Source organism: Oncorhynchus keta, chromosome 1, assembly GCF_023373465.1.
Source record: "Oncorhynchus keta strain PuntledgeMale-10-30-2019 chromosome 1, Oket_V2, whole genome shotgun sequence".
NCBI lineage: Eukaryota > Metazoa > Chordata > Actinopteri > Salmoniformes > Salmonidae > Oncorhynchus > Oncorhynchus keta.
Window position 1 is genome coordinate 67,510,435 of NC_068421.1, and position 13,107 is coordinate 67,523,541.

General features: G+C 42.7%; 1 protein-coding gene across 1 annotated transcript in view; it reads left to right on the forward strand.

Moving 5' to 3' along the window:
- The window catches only part of si:ch211-51h4.2 (uncharacterized), a 105,772-nt gene that overhangs the window by 13,322 nt on the left and 79,343 nt on the right, over positions 1-13,107 (forward strand). The window contains exon 6 of the mRNA XM_052458413.1: positions 4,406-4,541. Within this exon, the coding sequence (XP_052314373.1) occupies positions 4,406-4,541 (136 nt within the window). The remainder of the gene's footprint in view (positions 1-4,405; positions 4,542-13,107) is intronic.

The following is a 13,107-nucleotide window of genomic DNA, read 5'->3' on the forward strand; positions in this document are numbered from 1 at the left end:
AGTTTGTTCTTCAAACAAGGGCAGGCAAACGATAGGTCAAGGGAGGCAGGGGTCAATAATCCAGAGAGGGTGTAAGGTACTGGAACAGCAGGTGGACTCAGGGTTAGGTCAGGCAGAGGTCGGTAATCCAGAGTAGTGGGGCAAAGGTACAGGACGACAGGCAGGTTCATGGTCAGGGCAGGTAGAACGGTCAGAACCCGGAAACTGGAAAACAGGAGCAGGGAAAGTAAACGCTGGTAGGTTCTACGAACAAAACGAACTGGCAAAAGGCAAACAGAAAACACAGGTAGAAATACACAGGGAATAATGGGGAAGATGGGCAACACCTGGAAGAGGGTGGAGACAATCACAAAGACAGGTGACACAGATCAGGGTGTGACAGAAACTGGCTCTCATGAGGACCGCCACAGGAAAGGAAGAACCAGAGTTACCTCTGCTGTAGAAGATAGGTAGGTACATTAGAGTTACCAGCCTCATAAATCGGCAACTCTTTGCACCTCAGATTGGAGCCCAAATAAACGCTTCACAGAGTTCAAGTAACAGACACATTTCAACATCAACTGTTCAGAGGAGACTGTGTGACTCAGGCCTTCATTGTCGAATTGCTGCAAAAAATGAGTACCTCATCAAGGCAAAGGGTGGCTACATTGAAGAATCTCAAATGTAAAATATATTTTGAATTGTTTAACACTTTTTTGGTTACTACATGATTCCATATGTGTTATTTCATAGTTTTGATGTCTTCACAATTATTCTACAATGTAGAACATATATTTTTTTAAAGAAAGAAAAAACCTGGAATGAGTAGGTGTGTCCAAACTTTTGACTGTTACTATAAATAACATTCTATTGGTTGCAAGAATTTTGTATAATCATATAAATTGAAAAAGTTTTGAATCCAGAAAATGTCTTCCCAACTATTTTGTGATCTACAGTGGGGCAAAAAAGTATTTAGTCAGCCACCAATTGTGCAAGTTCTCCCACTTAAAAAGATGAGAGAGGCCCCACTGTACACTTCAACTATGACAGACAAAATGAGAATAAAAATCCAGAAAATCACATTGTAGGATTTTAATTAATTAATTTGCAAATTATGGTGGAAAATAAGTATTAGGTCACCTACAAACAAGCAAGATTTCTGGCTCTCACAGACCTGTAACTTCTTCTTTAAGAGGCTCCTCTGTCCTCCACTCGTTACCTGTATTAATGGTATCTCTTTGAACTTGTTATCAGTATAAAAGACACCTGTCCACAACCTCAAACAGTCACACTCCAAACTCCACTATGGCCAAGACCAAAGAGCTGTCAAAGGACACCAGAAACAAAATTGTAGACCTGCACCAGGCTGGGAAGACTGAATCTGCAATAGGTAAGCAGCTTGGTTTGAAGAAATCAACTGTGGGAGAAATTATTAGGAAATGGAAGACATACAAGACCACTGATAATCTCCCTCGATCTGGGGCTCCACGCAAGATCTCACCCCGTGGGTTAAAAATGATCACTAGAACGGTGAGCAAAAATCCCCGAACCAAATGGGAGAACCTAGTGAATGACCTGCAGAGAGCTGGGACCAAAGTAACAAAGCCTACCATCAGTAACACACTACGCCGCCAGGGACGCAAATCCTGCAGTGCCAGACGTGTCCCCCTGCTTAAGCCAGTACATGTCCAGGCCCATCTGAAGTTTGCTAGAGAGCATTTGTATGACCCAGAAGAAGATTGGGAGAATGTCAGATGGTCAGATGAAACCAAAATATAACTTTTTGGTAAAAACTCAACTCGTCGTGTTTGGAGGACAAAGAATGCTGAGTTGCATCCAACGAACACCGTACCTACTGTGAAGCATGGGGGTGGAAACATCATGCTTTGGGGCAGTTTTTCTGCAAAGGGACCAGGACGACTGATCCGTGTAAAGGAAAGAATGAATGGGGCCATGTATCGTGAGATTTTGAGTGAAAACCTCCTTCCATCAGCAAGGGCATTGAAGATGAAACGTGGCTGGGTCTTTCAGCATGACAATGATCCCAAACACACCGCCCGGGCAACGAAGGAGTGGCTTTGTAAGAAGCATTTCAAGGTCCTGGAGTGGCCTAGCCAGTCTCCAGATCTCAACCCCATAGAAAATCTTTGGAGGGAGTTGAAAGTCCGTGTTGCCCAGCAACAGCCCCAAAACATCACTGCTCTAGAGGAGATCTGCATGGAGGAATGGGCCAAAATACCAGCAACAGTGTGTGAAAACCTTGTGAAGACTTACAGAAAATGTTTGACCTCTGTCATTGCCAACAAAGGGTATATAACAAAGTATTGAGATAAACTTTTGTTATTGACCAAATACATATTTTCCACCATAATTTGCAAATCAATTCATAAAAAATCCTACAATGTGATATTCTGGATTAGTTGAAGTGTACCTATGATGAAAATTACAGGCCTCTCTCATCTTTTTAAGTGGGAAAACTTTCACAATTGGTGGCTGACTAAATACTTTTTTGCCCCACTGTAAATGGCACAGCTGTACATTTATTGGTTCTTAAATTAAACTGGTATACTTTTTCATTTATCACAATTTTATTTAGCCAATTTGGGTCATTAATGCAGGGCCGACAGACAAGTTCCTTACTATCTCTCCCTTCAACCCGCCTCTTCCATTTTTTCGGTAATGCTGCAATTATTTGGTTGTAATTTTGAGTAGAGCTGACATTTCAATATATTTTTGTTAGCTTCATGTTTGACATAAATCCACCAGTCCTAGTTATGATATAATTTGCATTATACCTTTTTGATTTTTTTTTATCCAAAAATAGTTTTTTTTAATCAATTAGTATACTTGAGTTTAACCATAATATTTGTTTTAATATTTGTTAAGTCTTTTCTGGTGGATTAGATTATGCTCTTTATCCTTTCAAAGAATCACAGCACTGGGAGACCAGAAACCTTCCTCTGATATTTCCCAAAGTTCTTCGTATAGTTGGCCCCTAATATCATAACTGTCATTTAAAACACAGTTATACGACACTCTAGGTGTAAAATAAATCAATAGCTAATTCTGTATCCTGCTGTGTTTTGCCTTTGGAGTATACTGTAATATTACTTGAAGATTAGTCATTGAATTGTTGTCCAATAGGAGGAAGAACCTCTGACCACAATGGCTGTTATGTCTCGGCTTATGCAAACTCATTATCACCATATTGCATTCAGCACTCATTAAATGCTGTGTACAGATAAATATTATGTTTGTGTTCCTTTCACTCTTCCCTCAAAGCTGGGGAGAGTTGGGTGACAGGTGTGGGGGATCTTGCATCTCTTCATATTTATGACTTGGCTGTCCTGTTGGATAGCATATGGGTTCTTCTGCGAAATGACTGATATTGCCTTCTTGCTGCTGCAGTTTATTCCCCTCTCATTCTTACATTAGAGGTACAGTATTCTTATCGCAGTGCAAAATTGAATCTGATTCTGCTGCCAAAGACTTATTATAGAGATTCCTGGCTGACACAACTGATTTTGAGAGCTATTTGTAATTTTAATAGACGAGTCCCCAAACTTGTGTGCCATTAGGAATGACAATATGTTGTATTCCGTGGCCATTCATGTCTCATTCACCCAGATGTAGTAAAACCATATGTAGAGACTGCTTTGTGATGCGTGTGCTTGTTTTATCTGCATGCAGAAACAGATGCCTGAATCTGTTCAAGTGTTGTGTTGAGAGAAACGCACTTATTTCTAAAGAGCCACTTGGAGTGTCTGCGATATGAGTTTATTATATTGCACTATATTATTTTATCTCTTTCTCACACTTCCTCTCTCTGCCATTGTAGTCTTACTGTTAAGGCCAAAAGCATTATCATTATCAGCACGGTGGAGTCCTTGCCTTTCTAAACATTTTGAATGAGCGGGCATTATGTTCATATTCAGGGTTATAACTCTTCAATGTGCTTTGTCATATCTGCTATTCCGTTAGGCTGCTAGAAGGATTATCAGGCTATGACTTATTGTCAGTGATCTGATATACCTCCTCCTCCTCAACACCTCCTTTTTTGATCTGTCCGTATTCATCTCACTGCATTCTCGCTGCATTCTCTCTATCTCTCCCATTCATCTCTCTGCTGATTCATTATTTACCACATAAAAGTGGAGTGAGAAGGTACTCCCAGAATCAAAGTGTGTGTCTTCTATGGCGAGGCAATGGAGAGGGATGTGTTGCGGACCTCGGCGGCGCTGAAGGATGGCACCACTCATCCATTACGCGCTCAGCGGCTGACTGAGCCGCACCGTTCCCAACTGCATTTATCCCTCACACTTATTCTCCAAAATGGACCTGTCACCAGGAATCGCTGTTTCTCCCAGAAATACAGCATTGTCTCCCAGGGAGGTTTGATTTCTGAAACCTGTCGTCTCTGTTTCAGACACAGGCCTCCTGCAGCAGGACGCGGCCAGACAGACTCTGGAGGAGAAGCTACAGCCTAATCTCCATGTGTTGGGGCTCCTCTTCCTCAGCAAGCCTATGAGCCATGCCTTCAACTTCATCCTACTCTTCCAGTTGTAAGTTACACTAATACAGACGACTACAGCTAGCTGCCATATTAAAGAAGTCTAATGACAGAATAACACAACAACTTGGACCATAGGGAAATAAATAAGGCCTAATCAGTGGAGGGAAATGAAACTTAAAAGTGTTCTACGAAGCTAGATTAAGATTAGATTCTAATGGATCACTCAACACATTTCACATATCCATGAGGAGATTATAACATGCTCCAATTGTTTAGATTCTTCCTAATTAAACAAACAACATGTATGATACCAAAGCCCAGATACAGTGGTGTCAGGGGGCTTCAGTTATTCCCCTGTACCACATCAACCATGTCCCCTGGCATGTTACTACCCATCGTTTCAATTATCAACATTTGTCACCAGCTCTCTTAGTGTCAGCAGCCTCCCATCCATTATGCCCCATGTTTTACACCTTGAGAAATGTGTTGGCTCTGCAGAAAAGGCCAGCAACTGTCTTTGTGAGAGAGGGAATTTCTCAGAAATACAGACTCGTGGCTGGATTCCCTCTACCTGGCCTTAACAGTGTTTATGTAGTACAAACTAGTGCCCATTTGTATTGTCAATTAGTCTGATAATTGGAAGCATTTAACCATTAATAGGAGTCTACTTGGTATTTTTATTCAATAAAAAACATTTCTGAAGTTCTGCATTAGAATGTACAAATTGGCCTCAGCATGGTGTTCGTGTGAATCCTTAGCATTTTGTTCAAATATTGATACAGAATGTGTCTGCTACTGTACCTCCATAATCTTTCACTTTGAACATTCTTTATCATGGGTAGTGAATTGACCTTTTTCATATCTATGAATCCAAGCTACGCCTATGCCTTGTGGGCATATGTGCTGCATCTAATTTGGGCCATGCTTTTCAATGATGTCATTTAATCTCATGCCTTACTGCATTATTTAATGGTAAGACCCTGTGGGGACCAGCTAATGAATCACACCCTGGCAGGCAGGCTGACTTTGTGACAGAGTGGTAAAGTTGTAACTCTGCATACAATGCATTCGGAAAGTATTCAGACCCCTTCCCTTTTTTTCCAAATTTTGTTATGTCACAGCCTTACTCTAAAATGTATAAAATATTTTTCCCTCATCAATGTACATGTAACGGATGTGAAATGGCTAGCTAGTTAGCGGTGGTGCGCGCTAATAGCGTTTCAATCAGTGACGTCACTCGCTTTAAGACCTTGAAGTAGTGGTTCCACTTGCTCTGCAAGGGCCGTGGCTCTTGTGGAGCGATGGGTAACGATGCTTCGTGGGTGTCAGTTGTTGATGTGTGCAGAGGGTCCCTGGTTCAAGCCCAGGTTGGGGCGAGGACAGGGGCGGAAGCTATACTGTTACATACACACAATACCCCATAATGATGAAGCAAAAGCAGGGTTTTAGAAATGTTAGCAAATTTATTAAAAATAACAAACAGAAATACCTTAACCTCTCTAGGGTATGTGGGACGCTAGCGTCCCGTCTGGCCAACATCCAGTGAGATTGCAGAGCTCCAAATTCAAATACAGAAATACTCATTATAAAAATTCAGAAAACAAAACATATTTTACATAGGTTTAAAGATGAACTTCTTGTGAATCCAACCACGGTGTCAGATTTTAAAAATGCTTTACGGTGAAAGCATACCTTACGATTATTTGAGAACATAGCCCAGTTAACAAATTATTACAAACAGTAACCAGCCAAGCAGAAGCGTTACAAAACTCAGAAATAGAGATTAAATGAATCCCTTACCTTTGATGATCTTCATATGGTGGCACTCAGAAGACATTCATTTACTCAATAAAGCCACAGGCTCAAACACAGTCAAAACAGGCATACAAAAAAATCCAAATTGTATCCGTAAAGTTCATAGAAACATGTCAAATGATGTTTATATTAAATTCTCAGGTTGTTTTTAGCCTAAATTATCAATAATATTTCAACCGGACAATAACGTTGTCAACATATAAGGTAAACAAGAAATGCACTCTCTTGGGATTGCGCATGAAAAAGCTCTGTGACACGTCTGGGTCCACTCATTCAGACTGGTCTTACTCCCTCATTTATAAGACTACAAGCCTGAAACCATTTCTAAAGACTGTTGACATCTACTGGAAGGCATAGGAACTGCAAATTGAGTCCTAAGTCAATGGCTACTATAATGGCATTGAATAGAAAAATAAAATATATATTTTTTTTGTAACTTCCTGAATGGATTTTTCTCAGGTTTTCGCCTGCCAAATCAGATCTGTTATACTCACAGACACTATTTTAACAGTTTTGGAATCTTTAAAGTGTTTTCTATCCAAATCTACCAGTTATATGCATATCATATCTTCTGGGCCCGAGTAGCAGGCCGTTTAATTTGGGCATGCTTTTCATCCAAAATTCCGATTGCTGCCCCCTACCCTAGAGAAGTTAAAGTAGTGATGGACTGTCATTTCTCTTTGCTTATTTGAGCATTTTGCTGTTTTGTATAGTTTGTTTAAGTGTTCTTCGTTTTCATTAAAGAAGAATGTATTCAAATCACGCTACGCTTTGGTCTCCTCGTTATAACGAACGTGACAGAATAACCCACCAAACAAGGACCAAGCAGCGTGAAAAGAAGGAGCAGCGTATGATGGAGCAGACAGCATGGACATGGGACGAAATACTGTAAAGGATCCTGGACGTGGGAGGAGATACTGGCAGGAGAGGATCGCCTACCATGGAGGCAGGTGGAGATGGAATGGCGACGATATGTGGGTACACGACTAGCACGGAAGCCCGAGAGGCAGCCCCAATATTTTTTTGGGGGGAGGCACACGAGGAGATTGGCTGAGTCAGGTAGGAGACCTGAGCCAACTCCTCATGCTTATTGTGTTGAGCTTGTAACTCGTCAGGCACCGTGTTATGCAGAGATGCGCACGGTGTCTCCAGTGTGCTATTCTAGCCCGGTGCGTTCTATTCCAGCTCCTCGCATTGGCCGGGTTAGAATGGGCATCCAGCCAGGAAGGTGGGTGCCGGCTCAGCGCTCCTGTTCTCCAGTATACCTCCTTGGACCAGGATATCCTGCGCCGGCTCTGCGTACTGTGTCTCCGGTGAGTCTGCACAGCCCAGTGCGTCCTGTGTCAGTGGGCGAAAATAAACATCCAGCCTGGACGGGTTGTGTCAGCTCTACACTCCAGACCTCCAGTACGCCTCCACAGTCCAGTACGTCCTGTGCCTGCTCCCTACACTCGCCCTGAGGTGTGTCACCAGTCCAGTACTCCCTGTTCCTGCTCCTCGCACTCGCCCTGAGGTGCGTCACCAGTCCAGTACTCCCTGTTCCTGCTCCTTGCACCGCCCTGAGGTGTCCAGAGCGTCCGGCGACAGTACCCAGTCCAGAGCGTCGAGGGTGTGTCGAGGGTGATATATGTGTTTTTTCACCTATCTAGGGTTTTTGTATGTTTATGGGTTTTTCCAGTCTAGGTGTTTTTATGTCTATGGTTGCCTAGATTGGTTCTCAATCAGAGGCAGCTGTTTATCGTTGTCTCTGATTGGGGACCATATTTAGGTAGCCATATGCCTTGGATAGTTTGTGGGTTATTGTCTATGGTTAGTTGCCTGTGTCTGCACTCGTTATATATAGCTTCACGTTCGTTTTGTTGTTTTGTATAGTTTGTTTAAGTGTTCTTCGTTTTCCTTAAAGAAGGATGTATTCAAATCATATTCAAACTTTGGTCGCCTTGTTTGTTATAACGAACGTGACAATAAGGCTGTAACGTAACAAAATGTGGAAAAAGTAATGGGGTCTGAATACTTTCCGAATTAACTATAGATGTTCCCCACACACACACACACACACACACACACACACACACACACACACACACACACACACACACACACACACACACACACACACACACACACACACACACACACACACACACACATACGGTGCCTTTACAAAGTATTCATACCCCTTGACTTAATCCACATTTTGTTGATACAGCCTGAATTCAAAATGGATTGAAAATATTTTTGTTTGTCACTCACCTACATACAATATCCCATAATGACAAAGTGAAAACATGTTTTTATAAATTTGGGCATTTATTGAAAATTATACTGAAATATCTCATTTACATAACTATTCACACCCATGAGTCAATACTTTGTAGAAGCACCTTTAGCAGCAATGACAGCTGTAAGTCTTTCTGGGTTAGTCTCTAAAAGCTTTCCACATCTGGATTGTGCAACATTTGCCCATTATTCTTTTTTAAATTCTTCAAGCTCTGTCAAATTGGTTTTTGATCATTGCTAGACAACCATTTTCAGGTCTTGCCATAGATTTTCAAGTAAATTTAAGTCAAAACTGTAACTCGGCCCCTCAGGAACATTCACTGCCTTCTTGATGAGCAACTCCATTGTAGATTTGGCCTTGTGTTATAAGTTATTGTTCTGCTGGAAGGTGAATTGATCTCCCAGTGTCTAGTGCAAAGCAGACTGAACCAGGTTTTCCTCTAGGATTTTGCCTGTGCTTAGCTCCTTTCTTTTTGTTTTTTATCCTGAAAAACTCCCCAGTCCTTAATGATTACAAGCATACCCATAACATGATGCAGCCATCACTATGCTTGAAAATATGGAGAGTGGTACTCAGTAATGTGTTGTATTGGATTTGCCCCAAACATAACACTTTGTATTCAAGGCAAAATGTGAATTGCTTGCCACATTTATTTTGCAGTATTGCATTAGTGTCTTGTTGCAAACAGGATGCATGTTTTGGAATATTTTTATAGTGTACAGGCTTCCTCCTTTTCACTCTGTCAATTAGGTTAGTATTTTGTAACTACAATGTGGTTGATCCATCCTCAGTTTTCACTTATCACAGCCATTAACCTCTCTGGCATATATGGGACGGTAGCGTCCCACCTCCCCAACAGCCAGTGAAATTGCATGGCGCCAAATTCAAAACAACAGGAATCCTACAATTAAAATTCCTCAAACATACAAGTATGTTATACCATTTAAAAGATAACCTTCTTGTAAATCCAGCCACAGTGTCCGATTTCAAATAGGCTTTACGGCGAAAGCACACCAAACAATTATGTTAGGTCAGCAACTAGTCACAGAAAGACATTTTCCAGCCAAGGTAATTGCTCACAAAAATCAGAAATAGCGATTAAATTAATCACTAACCTTTGATCTTCATCTTCATTCATGGCACTCACAGGACTTCATGTTACACAATAAATGTGTGTTTTGTTTGATAAAGTTAATCTTTATGTCCAAAAACCTAATTTGAAATTGGTGTGTTATGATCAGAAATGCATTGTCTCAAACAAACATCCGGAGAAAGTGCAGAGAGCAACATCAAATTACAGAAATTCTCATACTCATAAACATTGATAAAAGATACAGGTGTTATTCATGGACATATAGATAAACTTCTCCCTAATGCAACCGCTGTGTCAGATTTCAAAAAGGCTTTACGGCGAAAGCACACCTTGCGATTATGTTAGGTCAGCGCTAGTCACAGAAAAACATCCAGCCATTTTCCAAAGAAGGAGATGTGTCAGAAAAGTCAGAAATAGCGTCATAAATATTCACTTACCTTTGATGATCTTCATCGGAATGCACTCCCAGGAATCCCAGTTCCACAATAAATGTTTGATTTGTTCGATAATGTCCATCATTTGTCCAAATAGCTACTTTTGTTAGCGAAGGAAAGGAAAGCAAAGGAACACGGCTCACTCTCATGTGAAATGCGCGTGACCAGCCTGTGGCACTCTGCCAGACTCCTGACTCATTCCCCTCTCATTCGGCTCCACTTCACAGTAGAATCCTCAAACACATTTCTAAAGACGGTTGATTTAGTGGAAGCCTTAGGAAGTGCAACTTGACCAATATCCCACTGTGTATTCGATAGGGGCTGAGTTGAAAATCGACCAACCTCAGATTTCCCACTTCCTGTTTGGATTTTTCTCAGGTTTTTGCCTGCCATATGAGTTCTGTTATACTCATAGACATCATTCAAACCGTTTTAGAAACTTCTGAGTGTTTTCTATCCGATACTACTAATAATATGCATCTATTAGCAACTGGGACTGAGGAGCAGGCAGTTTACTCCGGGCACCTCTGGGCATCTTTTCATCCAAGCTACTCAATACTGCCCCTGCAGCCATAAGACGTTTAACAGTCTGATGGCCTTGAGATAGAAGCTGTTTTTCAGTCTCTCGGTCCCAGCTTTGATGCACCTGTACTGACCTCGCCTTCTGGATGATAGCGGGGTGAACAGGCAGTGGCTCGGGTGGTTGTTGTCCTTGATGATCTTTTTGGCCTTCCTGTGACATCGGGTGGTGTAGGTGTCCTGGAGGGCAGGTTGTTTGCCCCCGGTGTTGCGTTGTGCAGACCTCACTACCATCTGGAGAGCCTTACGGTTATCGCCGAAGCAATTGCCGTACCAGGCGTTGATACAGCCCGATAGGATGCTCTCCAGTGTTTTTGGTGACAAGTCAAATTTCTTCAGCCTCCTGAGGTTGAAGAGGCGCTGTTGAGCCTTTTTCACCACGCTGTCTGTGTGGGTGGACCATTTCAGTTTGCCTGTGATGTGTACGCCAAGGAACTTAAACTTTTCCACCTTCTCCACTACTGTCCCATCGATGTGGATAGGGGGGTGCTCCCTCTGCTGTGTCCTGAAGTCCACGATCATCTCTTTTATTTTGTTGACGTAAGGTTCTTTTCCTGACACCACACTCCTAGGGCCCTCCCATCCTCCCTGTAGGCCGTCTCGTCGTTGTTGGTAATCAAGCTTACCACTGTAGTGTCTTCTGCAAACTTGATGATTGAGTTGGAGGTGTGCATGGCCACTCAGTGGATGGGTGAACAGGGAGTACAGGAGAGGGCTCAGAACGCACCGTTGTGGGGCCCCAGTGTTGAGGATCAGCGGGGTGGAGATGTTGTTTCCTACCCTCACCACCTGGGGGCGGCCCGTCAGAAAGTCCAAGACCCAGTTGCACAGGTTGGGGTCAAGACCCAGGGTGATGAGTTTGGATAGTACTATGGTGTTGAATGCTGAGCTGTAATCGATGAACAGCATTCTTACATAGGTATTCCCCTTGTCCAGATGAGTTAGGGCAGTGTGCAGTGTGATTGCGATTGCGTCGTCTGTGGACCTATTGCAGCGGTAAGCAAATTGGAGTAGGTCTAGGGTGTCAGGTAGGGTGGAGGTGATATGATCCTTGACTAGTCTCTCAAAGCACTTCATGATGATGGAAGTGAGTGCTACAGGGCTATAGTCGTTTAGCTCAGTTACTTTAGCTTTCTTGGGAACAGGAATAATGGTGGCCCTCTTGAAGCATGTGGGAACAGCAGCCTGGGATTGGGATTGATTGAATATGTCCGTAAACACACCAGCCAGCTGGTCTGCGCATGCTCTGAGGACGCGGCTAGGGATGCCGTCTGGGCCGGAAGCCTTGCGTGGGTTAACATGTTTAAATATTTTACTCACGTTGGCTGCGGTGAAGGAGAGCCCGCAGATTTTGGTAGCGTTCAGTGGCACTGTATTGTCCTCAAAGCAAACAAAGAAGTTTAGTTGGTTTAGTTTAGCTGGTCTGGGAGCAAGACATCGGTGTCTGAGATGGGGCTGGTTTTCTTTTTGTAGTCTGTGATTGACTGTAGCCCCTGCCACATACGTCTCGTGTCTGAGCTGTTGAATTGCGACTCTACTTTGTCTCTATACTGACTTAGCATGTTTGATTGCCTTGCGGCGGGAATAGCTACACTGTTTGTATTCAGTTATGTTTCCGGTCGCCTTGCCATGATTAAAAGCAGTGGTTGGTGCTTTCAGGTTTGCGTGAATGCTGCCATCACTCCGCGGTTTCTGGTTGGGGAAGGCTTTGATATTCACTGTGGGTACCACATCACCGATGCACTTGCTAATAAAGTTGCTCACCGAATCAGCGTATACATCAATGTTATTGTCCGATTCTATCCGGAACATATCCCAATCCACGTGATCAAAGCAATCTTGAAGCGTGGAATCCAATTGGTTGGACCAGCGTTGAAGAGACCTGAGTACGGTCGCTTCCTGTTTTAGTTTGTGTCTATAGGCTGGGCGCAACAAAATGGAGTCGTGGTCAGATTTGCTGAAAGGAGGGTGAGGGATGGCTTTGTATGCATCGTGGAAATTAGAGTAGCAATGGTCCAGAGTTTTACCAGCCTGGGTCGTGTATTCGATATGCTGATAAAATTTAGGGAGCCTTGTTTTCAGATTAGCCTTGTTAAAATCCCCAGCTACAATAAATGCAGCCTCAGGATATGTGGTTTCCAGTTTACATAGAGTCGAATGAAGTTCTTTCAGGGCCGTTGAGGTGTCTGCTTGGGGGGTATATACACGACTGTGATTATAATTGAAGAAAATTCTCTTGGTAGATAATGCGGTCGGCATTTGATCGCAAGGAATTCTATGTCAAGTGAACAAAAGGACTTGAGTTCCTGTATGTTGTTATGATCACACCACTACTCGTTAATCATAAGGCATACACCCCCGCCCTTCTTCTTACCAGAGAGATGTTTGTTTCTATCGGCACAATGCGTGAAGA